The 26,972-nt window shown below is 34.5% G+C and overlaps 1 protein-coding gene across 1 annotated transcript in view; it reads left to right on the forward strand.

Annotated features, from left to right (window-relative positions):
- Positions 1–26,972, forward strand: part of SLC25A36 (solute carrier family 25 member 36) — a 35,367-nt gene that overhangs the window by 6,040 nt on the left and 2,355 nt on the right. Inside the window, exons 2-6 of the mRNA XM_023192104.2 lie at positions 9,129–9,293; positions 12,070–12,147; positions 15,659–15,759; positions 23,749–23,815; positions 26,420–26,709. Of these exons, the coding sequence (XP_023047872.1) occupies positions 9,129–9,293; positions 12,070–12,147; positions 15,659–15,759; positions 23,749–23,815; positions 26,420–26,709 (701 nt within the window). The remainder of the gene's footprint in view (positions 1–9,128; positions 9,294–12,069; positions 12,148–15,658; positions 15,760–23,748; positions 23,816–26,419; positions 26,710–26,972) is intronic.

Below are 26,972 nucleotides of genomic sequence, written 5' to 3' on the forward strand. Positions count from 1 at the left end.
AAAAAACACTCTAAATAGTGGTAAAGACTGTACAACTGCATCTTGGGCTGCGTGATACAGCTTGCTTCCGTGTTTATCTAAGTTGGCTAAAATTTTCTGTATTACTAGTCTTGATTTTGCTTTATTCAAAATAAGAATAACCTGTGAATTTTTTCTGCATCAGAAACACTTCTTATACTTTAAAAAATGCTGTTTTATTCTGAACCACGCATTGCTGACTTTTCATAAGTTAGTTTGTCAGATATATAGATGACCATCGCCATTTCAAAAACTTGTATTGTTTCTTTGAACATTAAAGCTTCAGAGAAAATAGTTACACAATGTACTACCAGAGAAACAATTTTTGGTAAGACTTCCTTAATGATTTGCGTAGAATTTCAGGGACAATCTACATTTTTTTATTATTATTATTATTTTGAGATGGAGTTTTGCTGTTGTTGCACATGGTGGAGCGCAATGGCACGATCCTGTCTCACTGCAACCTCCACCTCCCAGGTTCAAGCAATTCTCTTGCCTCAGCCTCCCAAGTGGCTGCGATTACAGGTGCCTGCCACCACGCCCAGATAATTTTTTGTATTTTTAGTAGAGACAGGGTTTCACCATGTTGGCCAGGCTGGTCTTGAACTCCTGACCTCAGGCGATCCACCCACCTTGGCCTCCCAAAGTGCTGGGATTACAGGCCTGAGCTACTGCGCCCAGTGCAGTCTACATGTTTTAAGATTGAAAAACTCCTTAAGTTTGGCTAGCATTTTAAAGAAAGTTCATCTTTAGTGAGTGATATTTCTTAATGTAACTAATACCCTAAGTAGAGTATCACTGCAGGCAGAAAAATAAAATATTTTATCCTATTCATCTTGCCTTATAAAGCTAAACACTGTGTACAGTTAACAAAATGAATTCTGAAGTACCTTTTTAAATAATATGCACATACAAATATTGTGGACCTCATCAGAAAATATTTTGTTCATCTGTTACCTTTCCTGTTAAAAACAAGTTTCCTGATCCATACATTCTCAAGAGATTAATATTGAGGACATATATCTAACAGTGCCTTGGATTTTTTCCAAGTATGGCTAAAGTCCTTTTAAAGCTAGGGGAGCCAGATCTAGTGGTTCAGCAGCTTGGGACTATCCAGTCGATGGAGTTTTATGTCTGTGTACTGTCTTAGGGATTCATGACTGGGTATGATGGCTGAAATTCATCTGCTTACTATTCATATTCACTTAGTGAACAATTTCTTTCTCCTTTCTCTCCCATCTCCCCACCCTCAACTTTTGATTCCTGTGCTTCAATAACTAGTGTGGGAGAGCACTTTGAGACCCCCAACAGAGGCCTTTCTTACAAGACTCTGTTTGCACAGGGTTGTGTTGTTTTGTTTTTTAAAGCAGTTTTGGTTACACTGTGCCTAGCTTCAAAAACAAACGAAAAAACACTCTTAAGTATCTTTTTGCCACTCCTTTACTCAAGAGGTCCATAAAGGCCCTTAAGGTAGCTAGATGCCCTGGCATGCTAGAATTTTTATCTTCATTATATGCGCTAAGTAGAAACAACATTTGAAAGTTCTTAGACAGTTAAACTCTAAAAAGTTTGGCTTTACTAGCGTCTGCAGTATTACCTAATAGGCTAGAGATGTGTCCACATTCCAGTAAATTACTGAGATGACTTGATAAACTTACTGTACAATTTGGCAAACATGAAAATGAAATAGTTTAAAATGTCTTATAAAATTCTTCAGTGATAACCATATTAGAAAATTTTAAATATTCTATAAGATCAATACATAGCTATGTGATTATTTGACTCACCAAGCGATCTTGGCCTTCTCATATCTTTAAGATATAAGACATTTGCCTATAAAACTTTAAATGAGTGTCGATCCAGGTCGTTTTGCTCCGAACATAAAGAACATGTAGTTACTTCTAATCTGGGTATACCAAGGGTATAGTGACCAGGGGTATAGTGACATTTAAAGAAACTTTTCCTTTCTGAATTTTTGATGTTACAGAGTAATGAACCTATGCTCTTCTGCTACAGACTTGGCTATTCTGTCTTTGGAATTCTTTGCTAGTCAAGAAAGCACACAGAACAAACCAGTGACTGTTTTATAGAAATAACTTTGAATTGTAACTTTTTTAAAATAGTAAATCATCTAGCCTTGAACTGTGTTATTAATAGCAAATTACATTGGCCACAGCTTGCAACTGATGTCATCCACATCACTGGATCAGAGGGAAATAAGACCAGTAATGAGTGCCTGCTTCTACTCCACCATTTTTTCTCTGTTGCTTTTTCTTAGTTTTCAAATTAATATATTATACATCATCTTTCTGTTGTGGTAGATAAGGAGTTAGTTATATTTTACTACTCTCTGTTTCCCGTTTCTTTACATCCTCTCAACATATAATTTGATACAGTTTTTGTTAAATCAGTAGTCAGTGCTTACCTTATTGTGACAATACAAATATTGTTCACTGCAGAGCTAAGTTGTCTATTATGGTGACCTTTCCTTTCTTATGAATAACTTCATTCCTCCCCACCCCCCCACCCACCCCACCCCCTTGCCACTGCCCCTGACTGCCCCTGAAGTTAATAATTGCCTCCATTAAAAAAACTTTTGCTTAGTTATGTGAATACTCATACTTGAACATTTTTTTCATATGGTCAGCTGTGTTCATCTGTGAGTCTTTTTTTTTCCTGGAGACTTCTGTCACACTGAATTCTGTCATCCTAATCCTATCTTGCTTGGTTTTTTTTCCAGGTCTGCCGTTTCACTATCATCTTGGGACTTCTTTCTCTGTCTTGGATTATTCTGTTCCTGCTTTTGATTCCCTCCCCACCACCATCTTCTTTTAGTTTACTCTCTTAATTTGTGGAATACATTTTTTAGTTAGCTGTGTAAGAAAAGGGTATACAGTAGACAATTTCTTGAATACTTCTTTGTCGCAGTTGTATAGTTTGGTATAGAATTTTAGGATAAGTAATCTGCAGTTGTCGAGAAGCGTGATGCTAATCTGATCACTTTTTCTCTATTATGTGACCTTTTTTCTTTCTGGAAGTTGAAGTCCTTGAAAGATTGCAGTAGTGCATCTTGGTGTGGATTGTTTTTGCATCCTTTGTTCCTGCTAAACTAAGCTCAGAAATGTTGAGTTTGTGTTCTTCAGAGAATTAGCCTTCTGCCTAGGAATATAGTTTTATTGTGTGTGTGTGTGTGTGTGTGTGTGTGTAAGGCATAGGGAGACACTGGGCATCCTACCTTTGTCGTACAGCCTGTGTGGCAGCAGCCAGTCCTGTTTTCAGTTCTTTGCCTTAATTCCCTCTTGAATACTTGGTACCCTTAATCATTAGGCCTCCCAGGGATTCTGCAGGGCAAAACTCTGCTGCTTTTTGGTACTTCCTTCTGCAAGCCTTTCTTCCTCTTTACTAAGTTGTCTTTCCCATTTGCCTCATTGGTTGAAAACTTGCAGCTGCCGATTTCTCTGGGGCTTTCTGTTCTTGCATATTTCTTTAGACAGTGATATTTTTGACATGGAGAAAAGATAAATCTAATGTAGTTCATCCCAACTGTATTGAAGCAATGGTTGTGTTCTCTACATCAATTCTGATTTCAGTGTGCATAATAATTATTTTTTAAATTGCAGCAAGAGAAATACTAGAGTGTCACCCCTACACTACACACCTATTGCATTCTATAATGTAAAACTGCTTCAGGACAACCTAAGTGCTTGTGCATATACCCACTTATGCCATCCCCTCCTCTCTACAATTTACTTACTTATTTTTTTGAGGTGGAGTCTTGCTCTGTCACCCAGGCTGGAGTGTGCAGTGGTGCAATCTCAGCTCACTGCAACTTCCACCTCCCAGGTTCAAACAATCCTCCCACCTCAGACTCCCGAGTAACTAGGATTACAGGTGTGTACCACCACGCCCAGGTAATTTTGTGTGTGTGTGTGTATTTTCAGTAGAGGTGGTGTTTCACCATGTTTGCCAGGCTGGTCTTGAACTCCTGACCTCAAGTGATCTGGCTTCCTCGGCCTCCCAAAGTGCTAGGATTACAGGTGTGAGCCACCATGCCTGGCCTTATTTTTTTGTTTTTGTTTTTTAATTGTGTTTTTTGTTGTTGTTGTTGTCGTCATCGTTTTGAGACAGGGTCTCACTCTGTTGCCTAGGCTGGAGTGCAGTAGTGCAATCACAGCTCACTAAAGTCTTAAACTCCCATGTTTAAGCCATCCTCTCACCCTGGCCTCCCAAGTAGCTGGGATTACAGGCATATGCCACTGTACCTGGCTGTTTTTTTATTTCTCTCTCTCTTTTTTTTTTTTTTGAGATAGAGTTTCACTCTTGTTGCCCAGACTGGAGTGCAATGGTACAATCTCGGCTCACTGCAACCTCTGCCTCCCAGTTTCAAGCGATTCTACTGCCTCAGCCTCCGGAGTAGCTGGGAGTACAGGCGTGCACCACCACACCCAGCTAATTTTTTGTATTATTAATAGAGACAGGGTTCTACCATGTTGGCCAGGCTGGTCTCGAACTCCTGACCTCAGGTGATCCACCTGTCTCAGCCTCCCACAGTGCTAGGATTACAGGCATGAGCCACCACGCCCAGCCTCTTTCTTTTTTTAAGAGACAGAGTCAGGCCGGGCGCGGTGGCTCAAGCCTGTAATCCCAGCACTTTGGGAGGCCGAGACGGGCGGATCACGAGGTCAGGAGATCGAGACCATCCTGGCTAACACGGTGAAACCCCGTCTCTACTAAAAATACAAAAACTAGCCGGGCGAGGTGGCGGGCGCCTGTAGTCCCAGCTACTCCGGAGGCTGAGGCAGGAGAATGGCGTAAACCCGGGAGGCGGAACTTGCAGTGAGCTGAGATCCGGCCACTGCGCTCCAGTCCGGGCGACAGAGCGAGACTCCGCCTCAAAAAAAAAAAAAAAAAAAAAAGAGAGAGTCTCACTGTGTTGCTTAGGCTGGTTTCAAACTCCTGGACTCAAGTGATCCTACCACCTCAGCCTCTGAAAGGGGCTGGGATTACAGGCATCAGCCACCATGCCTGGCCAATTCAGATTCTCATGTGTTTTACTTGCTGAAGTGTTTTTTAAATATCATAGTATTTACCTTGTCTGTTGGTCTGGCCACAAAATATTCATAATACTTCTATTACAAAATTTCATAGTTACTATTATCAGTAATAGAAATACATAACTACATAGCTACTATTTATTGAGTACTTTTTATGTGCCACTTTACAAAATGCTTTATGTGGATTATATCATCTTTACAACAAACGTGTGAGGCATAGGTATTGTTTTTACCATTGTTGTTTTGTTTTCGCTGTATAATATTTATTTTCTTGGAACCAGGAATGACTGGGTAGGAATCATGGCTTTATGTGCTCATGTTGCTTTTTGTTTGTTTTCATTTTAATTATAGAAGTAATTCATGTTCATTGAATAAATTTTTTAGAAGTTATTCATATTCAACAATACTCTTTCTTAGGTTTTACAGAATATAAAATCAAAACATACACATGTTTATTATAGATTTTGGGCCTGTTTGTGGGCTTTATGCTCAATACATTTACAAAGTAAATAAACTAAACTGCTAAAAAGAAATCAGGCAAAGACAAATTGAAATTATTATGGTTTGCCATAATAGATCACTGTTGTAGTGTGAATATGGTATGGACCAACCCACAGGTTCTTCTGAGTTCTGCATTGCATATACTCAAAGTATACTGTGTGATGATGACTCATGTCTTTACCACTTAACCCTCAACTCTTACCATAAGTAAATTGATGGCTTCTATTTAAGATTCTCCTTATGGCCTTACATATAATGAGGTTTTAAGACTATTTCATGGCTGTTTGAAAATATCTTTTCCTTGTTTATTGAGTATTGAGGTTTTTAAGTTCTACTTAATTTTGTTTCAGATTTGCTATAATCCTACTACTTTTTGTCTAATTTTGTTGAAATCTGACCATATAATTGTGGTTTCGACATTTTTTGGGGGAGGTTAAATTTTTTTAACTGCCTATTTAAAGCTATGAGTGGAGGTTTTTTTTGAAATACTAAGCTTATTTATGATTGAATGTTTCCCATAATATAAATATATTCAGCCCCAGATAGTTCATATATTAAGAATTCCTACTAGTTTTCACATATTTTTCAAATCAGATTTGTCAGTGTATCGTTTACATACAGTAAAATCTGTGCTTTGTTAAATGTATGCAGTTTATTGACTTTCAGCAGATTTATAAAGTCCTTTAAGCACTACTATAGTCAGGATATTGACTGGGCCCAGTGGTTCATGCTTATAATCCCAATACTTTGGAAGCCTGAAGTGGGAGGACTGCTTGAGGCTAGGAGTTCAAGACCAGCTTGTGCAACATAGCAAGACACTGTCTCAACAAACAATTAAAAAACTTAGCTGGGCATGGTGGCATGTGCCTGTAGTCCCAGCTGCTAGGGAGGCTGAAGCAGGAGGATTGCTTGAACCCAGGAGTTCAAGGCTACAGTGAGCTATGATCATGCCACTGCACTCCAGCCTTGGTGACAGAGCAAGACCCTATCTCAAAAAAAAGGATATTGAACATTTTTGGTTATTCCAAGAATTCCCCCGTACCCCTTGCAGTCACTTTCTTCCCTCTCCTCTACCCCTTGGAAACCACTGATCTCATTTCTGTTTGTCTCATTTTGCCTTTTCTAGAATATCATAAAAATGTTTGCTTAAGTAGGGATAATTTTTTAATGTCAAAAATAAAAGCCTTTTGTGCCTAGCTTTTTCAGTTAGCATAATGCTTTTGAGATTTATCCAGGTGGTGGCTTTTTACTGCAGAATAGTATTCCATGATATAGGTGTATCACAGTTTTCTTCCATTAGTTGATGGACATTTGGGTTGTTGCCGGTTTTTAGCTATTAATAAATATAGCTATTATAAACATTCATGAACAAGTCTTTTTGTGGACATACCTGTTCATTTCTCTTGGGTCAGTACCCACAAGTGAGATAGGGTTGTGTGGCAGTTTTATGTTTATCTCTGTAAGAAACTGACAAACTGCTTTCTAAAATGTCTGTACCATTTTTAATTCCCACTAGTAGTGTAAGAGATTTCCAGTTGTTCAGCGGTTGGCTGTTGATCAGTCTTTTTAATTCTAGCCATTAATAGATGGGCAGTGGTATCTTATAATGGATCTACTTTGCTTTTCCCTGATGACAAAGGATTTTGAGAATTCTATGTGTTTATTTGCATCTATATATGACTATCTGTTAAATCTCTTACTGAATTACGTGGTTTTGTTCCTAATTATAAGCACTTTTGCAGGTAATGATTTGCAAATATTTGTTCTCAGTCTGTGGCTTTTATTTTCTTCTCAGTTTCTTTCATTATCTTAGCAGTTTTGGTTTCTTTCAGAGTATAAGTTTTTAGTTTTGATAAGGTCCAGTTTTTCAGTTTTTTTTCTTTAATTTGTGCTTCTGTTGATCTCCATATAAGAAGTCTGTGCCTAACACAAAGTTAAAAGATTTTTTCCCAGATGTTTTTTTCCTAGATGTTTTATAGTTTCATCATTTTAAACTTAGGTCTATGATCCAGTTTGAGTTAACTTTAAAATGTAGTGTGAGGTAAGGGTTACGTTTTTTATTTTAAGTATGAATGTTCTTTATCTTTTAATAGTTTTATTGCATAAGTTTTTCACTCATTAGTTGCATACAGTTTGGTTTTATCTTATTTTCTTGGTGGAATATACTAATAAATTAATGAGACATATTTTTATCTTTTAAAATTTCTTTTAAATTCTATTTGGAGTGATACTAACATTGCCATGCCTGCTTTCCTTTTTATATATATATATGTGTGTGTGTGTGTGTGTGTGTGTGTGTGTGTGTGTTTTAATTGTGGAGGTAGAATTGTTTAGTGTTTTATTGCATGGGTTGCTTTTCTTTTTCTTCTTTTAATGCCCATTTTGAAGGTGCATATTAACCTGACTCAACTAGCTTTTCTCTGACTGCACTAAGAGCTTTTCTGAGCAATTTTCCCTTTTGGTTAGAAAGCCGTTCTAAAGGCTTCACTTGGTAGCTATTAATGTTTTAAAAGGAAATTATTTTCTACTCTTGTATTTTAAAATAGTAAACTAATAATTACTCAGCCTATGTCTTACATACCTTTTAAACAGTTTAATGTCATTAAGAGCTTTTGTTCTTATGGTTCTGGTGATCCATCCTTTTATTTATGTTGGATTATTCTAACAAACCTACCTACATTGCACAGATTTCCATGTGTAGGCCTGACAGACATTAATTGTGAGACTCAAATGCCAATTTTTTTCTTTTTTGAGACAGGGTCTCACTCTGTTGCCCAGGCTAGAGTGCAGTGGCGTGATCATATTCACTGTAGTCCTGAACTCCTGTGCTCAAGCACTTTTCCCACCTCAGCCTCCCGAGTAGCTAGGACTACATGCATACCCCACCACACCTGGCTAATTTTTTAAACAGTTTTTTTGTAAAGTGGGGTCTGGCTATGTTGCCAAGGCTGATGTCAAACTGTCCTCAAACCATCCTGCTGCCTCCTCCCAAAGCTCTGGGATTACATGTGTGAGCCATGCCTTCAAATGCTGTATTTTTTTGTAGATGAAATAGTTTTGAATATTTGGGTATCTAACGTAAGAGAACTATATATGTTTAACTATCAGTGAGTTCTTTCGTAATGCTCAGAAGACCATTTCTTCAGTTTGAAAGGACAGGAGTTTGAAAGACAGGATATACCTCAAAGAATGGCCTAGATTTTAACAGAGCCACAAGTTATATATACATGAGTACTAAATCAAACCTTAGGACAGTATTTAAAGCCATGATGTGACTTACCAGTACAATTTTAGTAACAGCACCTATCAGTTGAAGTCACCAGCAGTTATTCTTGCCAGATAGTTATTAAGCTGTGTGCATTTTAGTTACTGAAGATGTTTGTATGTAATCAAATAATGGAATCTCTTAAAAATTTGTTTAGTCATCTAACATAAAAAATTACAAATTTTAGTATGTTGGCAAAGCTCCAGGTACCCATGAGGATTACAGCTCTGGGCATATGTACTAACTTATGAATGAAGTAGATGAGCTTTGTTCTTTTTTTTTTTTTTTAGATGTGGTGGTACAGTGGGAGCTATTCTGACATGTCCACTGGAAGTTGTAAAAACACGACTGCAGTCATCTTCTGTGACACTTTATATTTCTGAAGTTCAGCTGAACACCATGGCTGGAGCCAGTGTCAACCGAATAGTGTCTCCTGGACCTCTTCATTGCCTGAAGTGAGAGCATAGTATTCAGTAGTAGTAGCAGTCAGCAGTCTTTTTTAGTTTGCATTAGTGATTTCCAGATGTTTGTTTACTTATATTCTGCGACATTTAAAATGATTCTTTATAAACCTATTTACAGAAGTTACTCTGAATTGTACTCATAAGGAATGATAATCCCTAATGGAGAAGAATAGTTAGATAAGATAAAGTGTAATTTTATTTCCAAATCATGTGTATTTAGAATATTTCTACATTTATCCAGTGGATTTTTTTCTAAAGCTATTGTAAGAATTTTATTTTGGATTATTCATTTACTTTTGAAATGTGATAATGTTTAATGCTAACTCCTTTCGTGTATGTTTTTAATGTTCCAAGTACTCTCACAAGTAAGTACATCCAATTAACGACAATCTGATTTTTATGTAACCTAAGTACAACTGAGACAGCAGAGTTCTAATGCTATTCAGGATTTGTTTAACATTTCCTGATGGTTTGGAAAAGATTTGTTTTTACATTTTGCCATACTTCATTATGTTGCCATTGGATTTGAAATTTCAAAACTATTAAAATCAGGTTTTGCATGTTTATACTCGTAAATAACTGAATGCCTTTGTGTCTGCCTTATCAGCTCACTGTTTGAACTTAGTTCAGTAGTGTTTATTTTGTAATAGCAAATAAACTCATTCTGTGTATTTACCTTTGTTACTAAAAGGTTTCATCAGCCTTTTCTTTTTTCAAACTTGTTTACATAAGTGCATGAATAGGTAGAATAAAATTGATAACAGTTTTGGGCATGGTGGCTCACGCCCATAATCCCAGCACTTTGGGAGGCCAAGGTGGGTGGATCATCTGAGGTCAGGAGTTAGAGACCAGCCTGGCCAACATGGTGAAACCCTGTCTGTACTAAAAATACAAAATTAGCCAGGTGTGGTGGTGTGCACCTGTAATCCCAGCTACTCGGGAGGCTGAGGCAGGAGAATCACTTGAACCTGGGAGGCAAGGTTGCAGTAAGCCAAGATCATGCCACTGTATTCCAGCCTGGGTGATACAGTGAGACTCTGTCTCAAAAAAGAAAAAAAATGCTGTAGTTACAGATAAATATTTCTATCTGATTTATAATAGGAAAAGTATTTTAATACTATGATTTTGATATTTACTACCACAGATTGCCTCTCCTTAAAATTCTTCTTTTGACCTCTGTGATAATACTTTTTAATTCTCTTTTTCAGTGGTTTTGCCTTCTCTTCACAGGAACTTTAGTAATCCTTCTGGGCTGTGTTTTAGTTTCTCAGTTTTTCAGGCCCTCTTTTAAGCTCTTAATGTATTAATTTACTTAATCCTCACAGTAACCAGTAGAGGGGTACTGTTTTTGTTTTGTTTTGTTTTGTTTTACTGCTGATGAAACTAAGTATGAGAGAAGAGTTATTTCAGGGTCTTAGAGTTAGTTATTCATTACCAACATTGGGCTTCATATCTTGAGAAGTCTGGCCGCTCAATTCAGGCCTTAAATTAACCATTAGACCCAACTACCTTTAAAGAGATCCCTCTTAAGCAGATAGATGTTTGAGAACTACTTGGCCTAGTCTGTTAACTCTGAATTAAAATACCTACTCTTCAGTTTCTGTTCCTTCTCACTGCCAAAACTTCATTTCATAACTTACTCCAAAAAAGCCTTCTGTGACTTACACCTGGCTCTGTTCCTTTCTCTACTGAGCATATATATATCTAGGTTGTATAGTATTTGCTTGTTAATATGGTCTGTTAATTTATTTGTTTTGTTGTAATTCTTTTTACCAAAACAGAACAGAAAATTCCACAGTGTCAGGGGCCTCACCTTCTTTTTTCTATCTACTTACTTTTTCTACTTATAAACAGCTAATTATACAGTTAAATACTCAATATAGCAACTGTTAACTGAGTGGCAGGAGAAATAACAGGCCAACCATTCTGGTACCTTAAAGGACATTAGGGTGATAGATTTAGCTACAGCATTTCAATGGAATGGGGATGAGATAATACTGCAGTACTAAGAAGTATTGTCCAATATTGAGTAAAAGACCTGAAAATTAGGAAGGAACTACATTTCTAGTTGGCAGGTAGTTATTAAGCTTTCAATTTGCTGGTAAAGATAGTAAAGTTAAGGAAATCAAAGATAAGAGTAGCATGATCATATGAAAATAATGTAGAACTCTTTATCTTTGTGTCTTAATCTTTTAGGAAAGAATCAACAGATATTTTAATCACTACTACTAAATCTATTATCAGTCTTCAACAGTTTATGCTATGTCATGAAAAAAACAATGTTTTGTGTTTTGTTGTGTTTCCTCTTTTTCTTTTATTTTTATTTATTTATTTTTTTTTGGGAGACGGAGTTTCACTCTGTCTCTAGACTAGAGGACAGTGGCACAATTTTGGCTCACTGCAACCTCCGCCTTCCAAGTTCAAGCGATTCTCCTACCTCAGCCTCCTGAGTAGCTGTGATTACAGGCATGCACCACCATGCCCAGCTAATTTCTGTGTTTTTTATTAGCAATGAGGTTTCACCATGTTGGCCAGGCTGGTCTTGAACTCCTGGCCTCAAGGAATCTGCCTGCCTCAGTGTCCAAAGTGCTGAAATTACAGGTATAAGCCACCGTGCCTGGCCACAAATTTTTAATAAATAAGGAAAACCAGAGAAGCATAACATAATACAAATATACTGGATTTAGACTCTAACTTTATTTATACAAAGTAAATAAAGTACCAGACTTTGAAGGATATTTGTAATAGAATGTTTTTTCTCTTTCAGGATGATCTTGGAAAAAGAAGGGCCACGTTCCTTGTTTAGAGGATTAGGCCCCAATTTAGTGGGGGTAGCCCCTTCCAGGTAAAAAAAAAAAAAAAAAGTTTAAAGTTAAGCAGATTATGGTGATCTCTTTTGTTTCAGCACACCTGGATTTAATCATTTATAGATACAGTTAAATTTATAAATGTGGTTTTCAATGTTTATGGGAAGTTAAAATACTTAATTTTCTTTTTAAGAATTACAGAACAAATTTATATAATAATGTTTGGTGGTAGGAAATGGTACTGGATATTTTGAAGACTAACAGTATTTCAGTGCTATTAGAAATTAACAGTAGTAATACGAATACAAAGGCTGTGCTTCATAATATAAGGGAGAACGTATAGTATTTGCATTAAATTATTGATAGTGTTATACTGGGGAAAATAATAAAGTATCGCATATTATAGCTAGAAGTTTAAGGAACACTGTATTTATAGGTAAGAGTTTTAAATGTTAAGATTCTATAAACGGACCTGAGATTTTTTGGGGGAGATGTTGTAATCAAAGTTGAAAATTATGAATATATTATATATCTTTATATTGCATTGACTAGGAGATGTAAAATTAGTAATATTTGCAAGATAAATCTGGAAATACCCTCATAGCTAGTGGCAGTATATTGAGTCTTCTGGGGAGATGCTTATGCTCTCATCTGACCATAGGAGTTAGAAGAATTTGGGGCTGCAGGATTGAAAATCTACACAGGGCTAAGGCTGTAAAATACTCCTGGTATTTTGAGATAAGTGCTTGGTAGATTTGTGAGTTTAACTAAACCAGCTCTTGCATCTTGAAAAATTTTGACTCTAAGAAAGGTAAGCATTCTTTTAAACAAATATTTTCCTTGGACCAAAAGGCATTTCGGGTATCTTGAATTTTTCTGCTTTTCGTAGCTATCCTGCTCTGCACTCCACCTGAAGTTAGTGTTCCTTTCTCACTTTCCACATAGAAATCAAACTTCAAAGAAACAAGATAGAAAAGTAGAACCAAAGGACTAGGAAGGATGTCAGGGCTTAGAACAGGGTTGAAGAACGGGACAAAAAGTCTAAAAACCTGAGAATTTGTGTATCGTTGAAGGGCAATAAGTGATGTACATGGTCTTTACCATAATAAAAAGGAAGCTATTCAAGGAAGATGCTGAAGAGATGTCAGGGTGATAAGGATAAAGAACTATGGTGTAACAGGTATCAGTAACCGTCCAAAAGGATGGTCATGGTACCATGTGTAGGTGCAAAGGACTGCATAGTAAGATCATTGTGAAGCAGTTTTTATGCAAAGTCAAAAGACAAAGAATAAGCAAAGGAACTAATAACTAAAGGAGCAGCCAAAGGAACTAGCAGTAAGAAAGGGGAAGATCTGGAACTCTTAAAACTAAGTCATTTTTTTGGCTTATGGGACAAACGAAACAGATAGAATGGTTCTGTTACCTATTAAGGAAGCCAGAAGGACATGAAAACATGACTTCATCATTTTTCTCTGACACCATTACATCTTAGATTGTTAGCCTCTTCCACGACAGAACACTGTACAAAGTTCATATTTAGAGTGAAAATGCTTTCTGTATCCAAACCATGTACCAGATCCATGTCTTGTTATTTATTAAGTTTCAACTTTTTATGGGTTCTTTTCTCTCTTTAAGAAAATATCCAAAATTGCATCCTAATTATAAAAAAAGTTAAAAGAAAAAACCAAATGCAATGGCTCATCCCTGTAATCCATCTTCTTGGGAGGCTGAGGTGGGAGGATCACATGAGACCAGGAATTCAAAACCAGCCTGGGCAACATAGCAAGACTCTATCTCGTAAAACAAAAACAACAAAAAAAGTATAGCGTGAAGTTTCTACCCTAAACACATCATCTCTCATCCTGTGTACCTTCCCAAACACTCACACTTCTCGTAGATAACCACCATTAATAGACAGTTCCTGTATATTCTTCCAGTAATTTTTCTGGGTTATCATATACATAAAAACATGTATACTTAATATTTATTATGCTTTACATAAACTGAATCATACTAAATGTTTAACCTAATTTAACTTGAAGTTTTTCCATGGATAGTATGTGGGGTTTTTTTTTAATTGTATAGTATTCTATCATTAATAAATATTTGCTTATTATGCATTTAGATTATTTTTAGATTTTCCCTGTATAAACAATGGTTCAGTAAACATACCTCAACCTTTATCTTTGAACACTAGGAAGTATTTTTTTTAGGATGGTTGCCTAAAATTAGAATTTCTGAATAAAAGGGTATATGCATATTTAAGACTAGTGAATATTACTAAATTACCTTAGTATAAAAAGGCATACTGGATTTTTATCCCTTATCCATAGCCTTACCAATGCTGGCTACTGTCCATCTTTTTTTAATACTTACCAAATGGACTGAAAGGGATTTTTCACTATTTTAATACATATTTAATTTTTGGTATAGTCATACTTTCTTGTAATTTGTCATTTGTCTATCCTGTGAATTGCCTATGTGTATTTCATGGCCATTTTCTCATTAGGATTTCTTTTTTTCTTACTGATTTCTAGAAATGCATTGTTTATTCCTCTTCCCAAGTTGGCATCAAGTGTATCTTACGTTTTTCTTTCTCATAAAGTACGATGTTTCATTTTAAGTTATATTAATTTTCCTTTTTTCTTAAGCACATTAATAAAGGTACAACAGTGAAATTCTCATTTGTATTTGTCTAATTTGATTCTTATTGGATGATTAATCATCCAATAAGATGGGGAAATAACAGGATATTTCATACAGCAAGCAAATAATTCAAAGCATGGGAAGTTAACATAGAGGAGATAGTGGGGATGCATAAAATCATAGTAAGTTAACAATGAGAGAAATAATTAAATTTCACTCAGTGTTTGCAAACATTGGAAAACATTCTGACCTGATGGGTCTGATTTCTTTTGTTGGAATTGTTTTGTCTGTTTAAGGATAATGTGAATTACAGTGTGTGTACTATGAATTAGAATATACCACAGTATCTTAAAATTGTTTAGCATATATTTTAATCATTTGGATCTGCTTCACCCTCTTCTCCCCATGAAAAAAATTATATGTTAAGTGCTCATGCCATATCTACTTATGTCCAATAACTATATTTACTTTAGCCTTAGCACTGCACCAGCCTTACAGCCTTATTCATTCGTTTAGTTTCTTAACATCAAAATCTTAAATACTTTTTGTTTAAATTAGTTGTTATTTTGTTTTTATTTTCTTTTTTTAAAATTTCATTTTTTCTATCTTTTTGGATACCAAGTTTTAGTGAGTTAAATGACTGTCAGAGTATTGGATGGGGGTCTGTTTGAGGATGAATGGTAGGAACTTTACATTTGATACTGTCTTACTTTAATGAGTCAATACAAAAAGTACTTGAGAGTATTTATGAAAAGTGTATATATCTAATGTTACATGAGAATGTGGCTAGGACTTTGTTTATGGTTTTTAAATTTCTCCATTCTAAAATTATGAAGATCAATTTATATGTAAGTCTTATGCATTAAGAACATGCTTATTGATAAATCTAAATCTCTATTTTAGAGCAATATACTTTGCTGCTTATTCGAACTGCAAGGAAAAGTTGAATGATGTATTTGATCCTGATTCTACCCAGGTACACATGATTTCAGCGGCAATGGCAGGTATGAATGTATAATATTAAAAAAAACTTTTTGAAACCTAGAGGCTTAATATTGAATTATAAGTTTGTAGTGAGAAGTTGATGATTTATGTGCTTTTCATTGATTAGATGATTTTTACATCTATCGATATAAACCAAATTAGGTATATGTAAAATCTGTCATCAGTTGACATTTTTGTAGTTAAGAGTTTCCATGCTAGGGTACAAGTAATATATTTATATTGCCTTGTGTAGTCCACTGAATGTTTAGTGATCATTGTTAACAGTTTTAAGAATCCAACCATAATTACACTGTAAATAAGTTACAGAGCTGTGATTTACTCTTCTCTCCTCAATTTCTGTTAGTGTCTTTTTCCCTTTTTGCTGCATGTTTTGGCTTCTGTCTGAAATGTGTCGGCAATTCTTGGTAAAGTATTCATTTTGTCCTGTGCTCAAATGCTGAAATTTTTGTGAGTGATGATAATTCAGTTACCATGTGTATTTTTAAAAATTGTTTATTCTACATAATTCACACTAGATAGCTCCTGAAATTTAGACACTGGCTATGTGTACATGCTTACTATAGAAATGTTTCCAGGAACTCTCTCTTTCTGTCATCACTGATAAGTATATATGATTCGGAATTAAAACAACAAGTTTTAGATCTTTATACTGCCATAAAGATAAACAGTTAGTTTGACCAATCTGGTTCTGGAATCATTTGCTGCTATGCATGTTGGACAAAGCCATGAACTTCGGTTTTCCATAGAAAATTCTCCCTAATATCTGAGATTTATTGCATATTTACTCATATCTCAGATTTTCAAATTATGCTGTAACTTTATAAACTGTAGCTGCTTTCATCAGCTATTGATCAATAAATTGAGTGTCAATTATGTGCTTAATAATGAGTGCCCTAAACTGTTAAACACTTTTGGTTTAAAATAAATTCAATCAATTTGACCTATATATTTCATGAAGTAAGTAAGTTTGAAATACAAATTTCTGAAAGGTCAATGGCCCTTATCATATTACAAATTGTTTCTAAGACTTTTTGTATTTAGTAATTGTCGATTGACTCACTGAAGCTTTAAAACTGGAAGGGACAATCTAAAGGTCAAAAGAGTGAAATACAATCATTTACCAATAAGGAGACCTTGGGCAAATTATGTAATTTATGTGAACCTCTGTTAGCTTACCCATGGAATGAGTCAAGTGGTCTACATAGATTTGGATTTTGAGAATCAGTTCTTTCATTTAGTGTCATAGAGATTATCTTGTTACAACTAGAATTATTTTTAATGTAATTTTTACAGATGTTGAATATTAATAGATAGAATTTTTCCCCTATGAATTTGGATGTAAGGTAAAAGTTGGTGGCCAGTGACAAACCTTATAACCACTCTATCAGGTTCTTTAAAAATACATTTCTGAATTACCAATGATTGTTTTTGGCTTATAACCTCAGATAATTATAAAGAAATATTAATCTTATTTGAAAGAATTGGAATCTAGAAAGTTAGATGAGCGGTCATTTTAAGTTGATTTTTTTTTTTTTTTGAAACGGAGTCTCGCTGTCTCCCAGGCTGGAGTGCAGTGGCGTCATCTCTGCTCACTGCAAGCTCCGCCTCCGGGATTCCCGCCATTCTCCTCCCTTAGCCTCCCGTGGAGCTGGGACTACAGGCACTCGCCACCTCACCCGGCTAATTTTTTGTATTTTTTTTTAGTAGAGACGGAGTTTCACTGTGTTAGCCAGGATGATGTCGATCTCCTGACCTGGTGATCCGCCCGCCTCGGACTCCCAAAGTGCTGGGATTACAGGCGTGAGCCACCGCTCCCGGCCTTAAGTTGATATTTGTTATATCAGTATAGCAAATGTAGAGGTTCAGAATATATTTCCACTGGAACATCTTATTTCATTAGATTATCTCATCAGAATTTATTACTGTGTTTGTATCACATTGCAAAGAATTTCAGTAGAATTGTCACTTTGCACTTTTTTCTCAAATGTTTACAAATGTTAACATGTAGTTCGTTTTTATCTATACATTGATACCATTTCCCAACTTGAATTCTTCGAGTTTTGGTAAACTTATAGTCTCATACTTGTTCAGAGGTTATTGCACTGTACACTTACTGTGTAGAAAATACTGCTTGAATTTGTTTGCAGTTACATTGTTCTGAGAACTGTGCTTTCAGAGTTTCTGTGCACTATTAATGAGCATTAACATTTAGCTTTGCAGTTTTATTCATAACTATATGGTTGGTAAAACTGAATGGTCCAATGCAGACTCATTAAAGTAGCCTTTTGCCCCCTTTGTTCTTGAAATAATCTAGACCAGATTACTCTGGGGTTTTTTTAGGATTATTTTTATAGGTCTAAACATGAATGATTTGGGGGTGTGAAGTAAAGATAGTTCTGTGAAAAATCATTTTCAGCTGTCTACTCAAGGGAAAAAATGCTAACCTTGTCACTTTAGTACACAGAAACACACTAAAATGGACCATTAATGATACTGCCTGCAAGATTTTAACACACCAGATAGCACATACATTAAGGATTTATAAGGCACTGTACATGATTTTTATTCCAAGTGACCTCTCAATTCATTTTCATTTTGCATTTTATCCATATGAACTCATGTTTAGATACTAAAAATTTATTTTATTAAAAGGACAGTTTAAAGTGGGTCTTCTTATTTGTTGTAGTGCATACTGTAAGAATGTGTAGGCCTCTAAAATTGAGCTGTACATTTTCATGCATTAAAAATTTTTTTCAGTTGTGAGGATATTTAATCAAATTAAATAATGTTGACTTAATATTTTGCCTGCCGTTTTTTTCTCCTACACATGACCTTTGACAGACTCAGTATATCTCAGCTATTGAGGGTATCTGTTTTGTTGCCTGTATATTTTGTTTAAATTAAGTTGTATATTCTTCTGTATACACCTAGGCACAGATGTATGCAAAAAAAATTTATTAAATTACTTCTTTCTTTATAGTAATTCCCAATTTTTAAAAGATTTTATCTGGCATGTATATACTTTTATATAGAACATTATAAATGTAAAGGAAATGAATTCTGATTTTGATTGGATTATATATTCATACAGTTACTTCTCAGTTTTTAAAATACTAGTAATGTAATCATTGAAAGTTTCCTGCATACATAGTGGGTTTTATTTGCTTACAGCATACACTGTTATTTTTCAATTTATGTTTTTCTATTAGACTTAAACTTCATTATAATAAAGGCTTTTACTCATTAAATACAGGTATTGTCTTGCATTTAAGAAATATTTTTGAACAATATTTTATTTGTCCATGGCAGTTAATTCAGCCAGATGGATGGTTGGACAGATGTTTTGTGTGTTTGTGTGTAAACATTCTTCCTGTTTTTTGTTTTGTAGAACACAAGAAATTAAATACAAAATAATGCAAAATATTTCATAAGTATGGATGTGCAATATTACTGGCCATAGTGCAAAAGGTGAAAGGTACTATTGTAGCAACGTATACTTTATTTTATTAAAAATTTATATAAATAGCTCCAAAATGAAGTTACTTGAATATTCTGTTGGGTTTTTTTTTTTTAAAGATTTACTAAGTAGGCTGATTGTTAAAGAATAGAAATTGTGTTTTCACCTCCTTAATCATAATAGATAATAGTGGTAGGAAAATGGGAGATGATGATCCCCTCTAAATACTCCCTTTTGACAAGGTTAGCATTTTTTCTTTAAGGCAGAATTGATCTTCTTTTAGGTAAGTATTTAGATTCTGAAACTGCTGCAGATGGTAGGATTTTCAGTACTCGGTACATTTTTTTAAATGGCCCATTTTGATATTCCTTTCTTTTTTTTAACTTAAAATTTTCAAAAAAGTTAGATCTCACAGTAAATATTTCTCAAATCCTTCCAATGGGATTCAATTTGTACACATGTTTCTGATGAGGTCACTGCTTGTTGTTATGATACAGAAAAGCCTGTGTCTATTTTAGGCATTTACTGTACATTTCTCCCGAGAAAAGAGTGAGATCGTGTCATCTCATGCTCCCCATCCGCAGGTCACTTCCTGTAGAAATATGGACTAACTTAAACCTCGTGAGTACTGATCTGAGCATCTCTTGCAGCCTGTAGTATAAGAAACGCACCCTGGGATTTTATAATAGCTGTGGAATTAGGAGGCGGGAAATTAACTTTTATTTCCTGAATTTGTGTGTGCATTGCGTATTTTATAAAGGCTAAGTCTGATTCCTTTATAATATTCCTTCTAGAAGGAAGAATGAGGTATTTTTCAGTCGTCATGTAATAAAAGCCTGGGGTCTTCAGCTTGGCGGTAACAGCCTTGACCTCCAAAGAATGTGATAACAATATATAGCTGTAAATGGTATTATACTGTCTTAAAAGTTTTAGATAAAATCACAGTTCTCTTTGCTTAGCGTAACATATTTAAAAGCCTAATACAATGCTTTCCATTCTTTTTTGTCTGTTGATACTTGGCTTTCTTAGAACTCTTTTACAAAAAAAAAAAAAAAAAATTAATATCATTACTTTGCAAATAAATGCAGGAGAAGTATATATGGGATCTTAGCTGTTTTAGTTTTAATTACTTTTAAAAGTGGTGTTAATACATTTAGGAGGTTAGGTGGGCTTTGTTCTTACAGAAGTTAGTTGAAATAAAAAGTACCGAAAACGCAACACTACAGGTATCACTCACTTAATGAAATCAACATTTTCAGCAAGTTTAAGCAGAATTTTTCTGTTAATCTGGTTTTTAATTGGTCGACACTGTCAAATGGAATCTTACTTAGATAAAGCAAAACTTTTAAAGTAGCATTTAAAAAATTTTTTTAAGCTTTCTAACATGCTAACCACCCTGCTAACAGTATGGCCAATATATTGGCACTTTGCTTTTACTGACTGTGGAGCAATATTAGTTCTTCTTACCTTACAAATGGATCCCTCATGTCATCTTAAGTTCATTTTCATGTTTCATTAGGTGCTCAGAGTCTTAATATAAATTAGCATATCATCAAAATGTCACAAAATTAAAATGCAAAATAAAAAGTAATAAGCAATTTCTAAATTTCAGGGGCACTATTCCCAGTATCTTTGTGTGTGTTTGTCTTATAAGTAATGGGAAGATATGTTTAGCTTGGGCTAACCTCAAATTGCCTTACCATATTTAATGCTAAGCTACGATAAATTTTTGTTTTTTTCCATTGGCTTCATTTCTTAGATTATTAGATTATATTTATTAGATGTAATTATCCTAGTAATGTCTATTTAGTTTGCTAAAGTGTCTTTGGTTAGGAGAAAGTAATAGCATAAAACTCAAGGACCTGAGTTTTAAGCGGTAAAGGGCTAATAGCTGAAACTCTGTGGATTGTGCCTAGATTCTTTATCTAACCCAATGGTTTGCTGGCATTTAGGTTAGTGTCTTTATTAAGAGCTAGCTCTCACTGGGAGAGTTGAGCCAGAGCAACCATAGTAAACATAGCGTACTGATAATAGCAATTACATAGGGATAAGATAACATTCTCTCACTTACCTAAATTTTAATGTGGCCTGTTACATAGGTTAATTTGTGCTTGGAAATGAATTTTAGTTAAGTGAGAAATACCTGTTGTTTGCTTTGTGACATTATAGTAATATGTACAGAGAATAATTTAAAATTATAATTTATGGGTCTTTAAAAAATTTTGTTCCTAACAACATTTATAAAAATTTATTGTACTATTGTAAAGTTTTTTATATATGGGTTTTTTTCCAGCCTCAAATTCTTTTGTGACTTGGAAGAGTATTATGGACAGAAGCTTGGGTATTTAAAGTTTGTTTTTAGAAATAGAACTTTTATTTAAAAAAAAAAAAAACTTAGGTGTTCATCTTCTTTTCAAATAAGTATAATAAGATGAATGAGAATTTTTACCTAGGTCGGCTTTTTTAAAAGTTTGATGTAAAGATTCCCAGTTTTAAGCTTTTAAAATTCAATAAAAAGCAAATCGTTTTTCTTAAGATTTCTATAAAATGATTAATAAAAATCATTGTGAATAATGCAGAATATTTTGTTGGTTTACGCTGCTTAGCAGCTTTTTACTTACCCTTAAATTTGCTGTACAGACATTTAGCTAATACACATATTTAAGTTTACAAAACAAGAATCATTAAATTGGAGTTTGACCAGAATATTGATGTCTGATTGCTTTAAAATATAATTTGAATAGCCTAGCCTTTTCATGTAGAAAAATGAGGTTCAAAAGAAGAGAAAAATAATACTGTATAACTTTATTCTCAGTTAAGCTAGAACCGTGCAAGAAAAATATTTAAACTGATCTGATAGTTTCATGTTTTTCTTTTATTTTACCAAGAATATATGCATGAAAACAACCTTTTATATAAAAAGGTGTTCCTGGCAACATGTTCAACATTTTAAATTTTATCAATTTAGTACCTGCTGATGCGTCTAAAATTGCTGGTCCCATTCTAGTTTTATACTTACGTATGTAGTATTAAAAGCACTTAAGAGAAATGTAGACTATATAATCTTTACAAAAGTGGTAAAGGAATTAGTTAAACTGAATATTTATTCCATTTATCTTGCTTGCTAAATAGATTTAATTGGAGCATCCATCTGTGTAATATCTGGCTATTTCTACAATGTTAAAACAGTGGCTTAAGGAAGTAAAATTTGAGTTAGCCAGTTACTGACATAGAAAAGAACCCCGTGAGACCAAATTCAGCTTTGTAAACAATTTAGTATAATTATTTTGCATATGTAGATATACCTTTGAAAGCCAAGAAAGGTTTATGATTGGATCTGTATTATATTAATTTAAAAACAAATTATTCTTAAGTATATTGTAGCATTTCTGTTCCTGTAAGTACTTTACTCATCTTAAATGTACTGATCATTAGCCACCTTTATAAAAATAATGTGCCTGACCTGCCTAGTATTTGATAGAAATATTAAAACAGTTAAGATCCTTAAACATTTCTGCATATAAGTTTTTATTGAATAAATGTAACTTAACGTAAGTAGTTCTATGAAGTCTGTGTAAATTAAAACCCTGTTTTGTGTAGATGAAGCAATCTTTATAAGTTTCTGTCATCAAGATTGTATTTTGTGTGCTATTTTTCCATAGCTAGGAAGGTGGCAAGTAAAGCATATGCACTATCCTAGAAACATACTGTTCCAGATAGATCTTAATTTACTACCTGGAATGAGCCATCTTAGGTGACCACCATTCTGCACCAATACTTAGTACATAATACTTTAGTTTTAAAGTAAACTAGAGCTGTCTTCTACCCTGAGTTTCTTCCATGTCTATAAAAGTAAGAGGGAACTTACAATTTGTAACTTTTTGAACTTTTGAGGTTTTGTATGTGTTTAAGCAGATGAAGATAGGCCTGTCCTAGTAACCCTAACAAAAACCTTACTGTGATACAGTTATTTTAACAGTATTAGTAAGTATATACGTAGAAAGTATTCATGGGGCCAAACAACAGTCTTTCCCACTATATAATCAACTGAAGATCAAAATATTGGTAAAATTTGACATTTATGTAGAATTCATTTTGAACGTAGTGTTTTTGAATGCTAATCAAACCCCAGGTAACTGTTTTTTTAGCTGGTTTTTAGGATCCCAGGTGCATGCTTTTTAGCCGTAGAATACACAAAATGTCTATATGTTTGTAGAGATGGATTTCTGAATTCAGCTTAGACGGTAGAAAGCACCCTAAAGGATATTCTAAGTAGGTTGGGAAAGCAATTTATATTCATTTTGCTTTTAAAATAATCTGTTTAGGACAGAATTTGAGAATTCATATAGATTGGAAGTGAAGACAAATGTTTGTCGTTGTATGGATTTGTAAAATGAAAAGTGTAACATATACATAAGTTAGTAGTTTATATACATTTTCTTTAATATAGATTTATCTAATTTTTAAAACCTTAAAGTTAATAGTGTATTCTTCATTTTTACCAGAGTTCATTTTAAACATGTTTGTTTAGGTTTTACTGCAATCACAGCAACCAACCCCATTTGGCTTATAAAGACTCGGTTACAACTTGATGCAAGGTATGTTAATTCCTTAAAATAAAATTGGTTAAAGTGGATTTAACTACTTTTTTTCTACAAATTTTTTCTTTCTTTTGCTGCTGAATTTGTTGTAGTTTTGAAACAGGTCTGCCATCAGAAAAAAGATAATGTAAGAGTTGACAATATGAACTTTTCCAGGTGAAAAAAGTGTATTATTAATATGTGTTGTTTTGTTTTGTTTTAAAAAGAGTGGCTAGAAAGATTCCGTAGAGAAACAGAAAGGAAAGAAATAGATAGATTAACCTAACCCAAAAGATAATACTTTCCCTACATGGGTACTTATAATTGGCCTAGGCTAGAACCCTAGGCTGACAAAATAGTTCTCATATGTCATCTGTTACCACTGACCACTTTATAATAGCAAGGTTCATTCATTCAATCCATATTAGCAGATACTGCTATATCTTAGAGATGCACCAGGAAACAGTGGGGACTAATTTTAAATGGAATAATCAAGGAAAGGTTTTTTGAACCCATTTAAAGCAGAGGAACCAATCAGTGCAAACCTCAGAGGTTCTAAAGTGTAGGGCCTTTGGTGTTCTGGGAACTGAGAGTAGGCCAAAAGTAGTGCTGCATAGGGTCTTGCCATCTCAACTCTCCTATTGGCTTTAGAATAGACTCTTAAGTAGCAAGATGGTCCTATCTTATATGTTACAATAATAATATTAATGGTTTTAAACTATTTTAGACTTTCAGTCTGGAGTAGGTTCTGTGTATAACATGTTTTTACTGTTTTTATATTTTGGTGTTTGGGAAATAGTGTTATGTCCTATAGGCTTTAAGTCAAACTGATCTAACTCATCATTAACAATTATGCCTGCTTAAGTATCTGTTTTCCATCTTCTGTCATGTTGAACTATATACTGTTTGGAAACTTGAAAAGAAGTATCTAACTGTTTAATCTGAAATAGATCTTTTAATAAAATCTTAAGTGTTGTAGTAAAACTCCAAGTCTATTTCTTAAAGCCACATATCTGAAAAGTAATGGTAGCTAAGACTTATTCCAAAGGTTAGAAAGTACAAGATGCTAGTCCACATTATTCTATTGTAAACTACCAGGGTTAGGTTTCACTGTGTTTGGCGTTGCTCTATAAGGAATCCAGGAAAAGCGTGACTTAAAACTCTTTAATATTATTTTTTTCCACTTGTAACACAAGCTAGCACAATTCTTAGGCTTGCAGGGTTGGGGAGTTAGATAGGGGTGGGGTGATAATGAAAGGTTGACTTGAGGATTCTAGTTAATAAGGCTGAGGGCTGGGTGTAGTGGCTCATACTGGTAATCCCAGCACTTTGGGAGGCCAAGGCAGGAGGATTGCTTGAGGCCAGGAGTTGAAGAACAGTCTGGGCAACACTGCAAGACTTAATCTCTACAAAAAAAAAATGCATGCCCGTAGTCCTAGCTACCTGGGAGGCTGAGATGGGAGGGTTGCTTGAGCCCAGGAGTTTGAGACTGCAGAGAACCATGATTGCACCATGGAGACTCCATCTGTTAAAAAAGAAAAAAAAGAAAAATCAATAAAAATAAAAATAAAAATAAGGCTGATATGTCACCTTTCAGGATTTGTATCTCTTTTAACTTGTGAGGAAACTAGTTACAGTTGGTTTGTGGATCATTTATCTAATAGGTATTCAATATCTAAAGACAATCCATTCATAAAACTGGTGGAATCTGTAGGTAATTAAGTGGGTGTTGTGGTGGTGGTTTTATTTTATGTCAGAAACAAGTTAGGTATAATTTATAAATAGGTAAATTTTCCCTTTTTTTATAGGTAGCATATAAACCTATCTCTTTATAGATAAGGTCCTGTTGGGCGAATCAGTATAAGGTAACAAATATTGTTAAAACTCAAAATTACATGCATGTGTAGGAGAAGATGTTGTATTCTGTAAGAGTAGGTGCTGCCCCCTTAGGTAGAACTAAGGACATTGTCTTAGGCAGAGTACTGAATGAATACTTTATAACACTACAGGTTCTCATTTACTAGTCACCAGGGAGACTGATATGGCCATTGCCTTTAAATGATCATAGGGAATTTGACTTACATTCACCCCATCACCTCTTAGGTAGAATATGAGTGGGGTTGAAAGAGAATCCCTCAGGTGCACAGAATTTTAGTTAATCATACTACTTGCTTTATGATATTCTATCATCATTAGTGTCTCAGTCATTCTATTTGTGCTACTAAATGCAAAGGAAATTCAGTTTACTTAGAACTGGAATTAATACAATGTGAGGATTTTTGTTTACTTTGTTTTGTTTTTGTCTTGAGCTGCAGTCAGGGTGTACAGTTCCTAAAGGATTTTATTGCTTATCTCTGCCACGTGAACCCCAATGAGGACACGAGACTGAAGATTCAATGTAGTGCATTTTGCATTCAGTAAAATAAACTATTTACATATTACTCATTTCATATGACAAATTTGAGACAAAAGAATAGGAAATCTAAAATATGAATTTTTTTATTCTAATTTAATTCTTCATGAGTTAAGGCCATTCTTTATTATTAGATTGACATATTTTATTATATTTTACTTACTTTATTTAAAAAACCTATCAGTAAGATGTTTCTTTTTGCTTTTCAGGAACCGTGGGGAAAGGCGAATGGGTGCTTTTGAATGTGTTCGTAAAGTGTATCAGACAGATGGACTAAAAGGATTTTATAGGGGCATGTCTGCTTCGTATGCTGGTATATCAGAGACTGTTATCCATTTTGTTATTTATGAAAGTATAAAACAAAAACTACTGGAATATAAGACTGCTTCTACAATGGAAAATGATGAAGAATCTGTGAAAGAAGCATCAGATTTTGTGGGAATGATGCTAGCTGCTGCCACCTCAAAAACTTGTGCCACAACTATAGCATATCCACATGGTAAGAAGAGATATCTATTAAATCAGAAATATTTTCCCACCCCAGCCAACAGCTCACTTATTAAAGCATTTATAATTTTACTGCATTCTGGTATAACAAAATTACAATTCTTGAGAGTTCATAATGAGATTAAATCTGGTTAAGTAACGTAGGCTCTATTCATAGGTCAGTATTATGCTATCAGATAACATGGTGATGATTAGCATGAGCTCTGAAGTCAGTCAAATTCCAGCCTTACTCACTTCAGCTTGGTGACTTTTGGG

The sequence above is a fragment of the Piliocolobus tephrosceles genome, chromosome 2 (genome assembly GCF_002776525.5).
Source record: "Piliocolobus tephrosceles isolate RC106 chromosome 2, ASM277652v3, whole genome shotgun sequence".
NCBI classification, from domain to species: Eukaryota; Metazoa; Chordata; class Mammalia; order Primates; family Cercopithecidae; genus Piliocolobus; species Piliocolobus tephrosceles.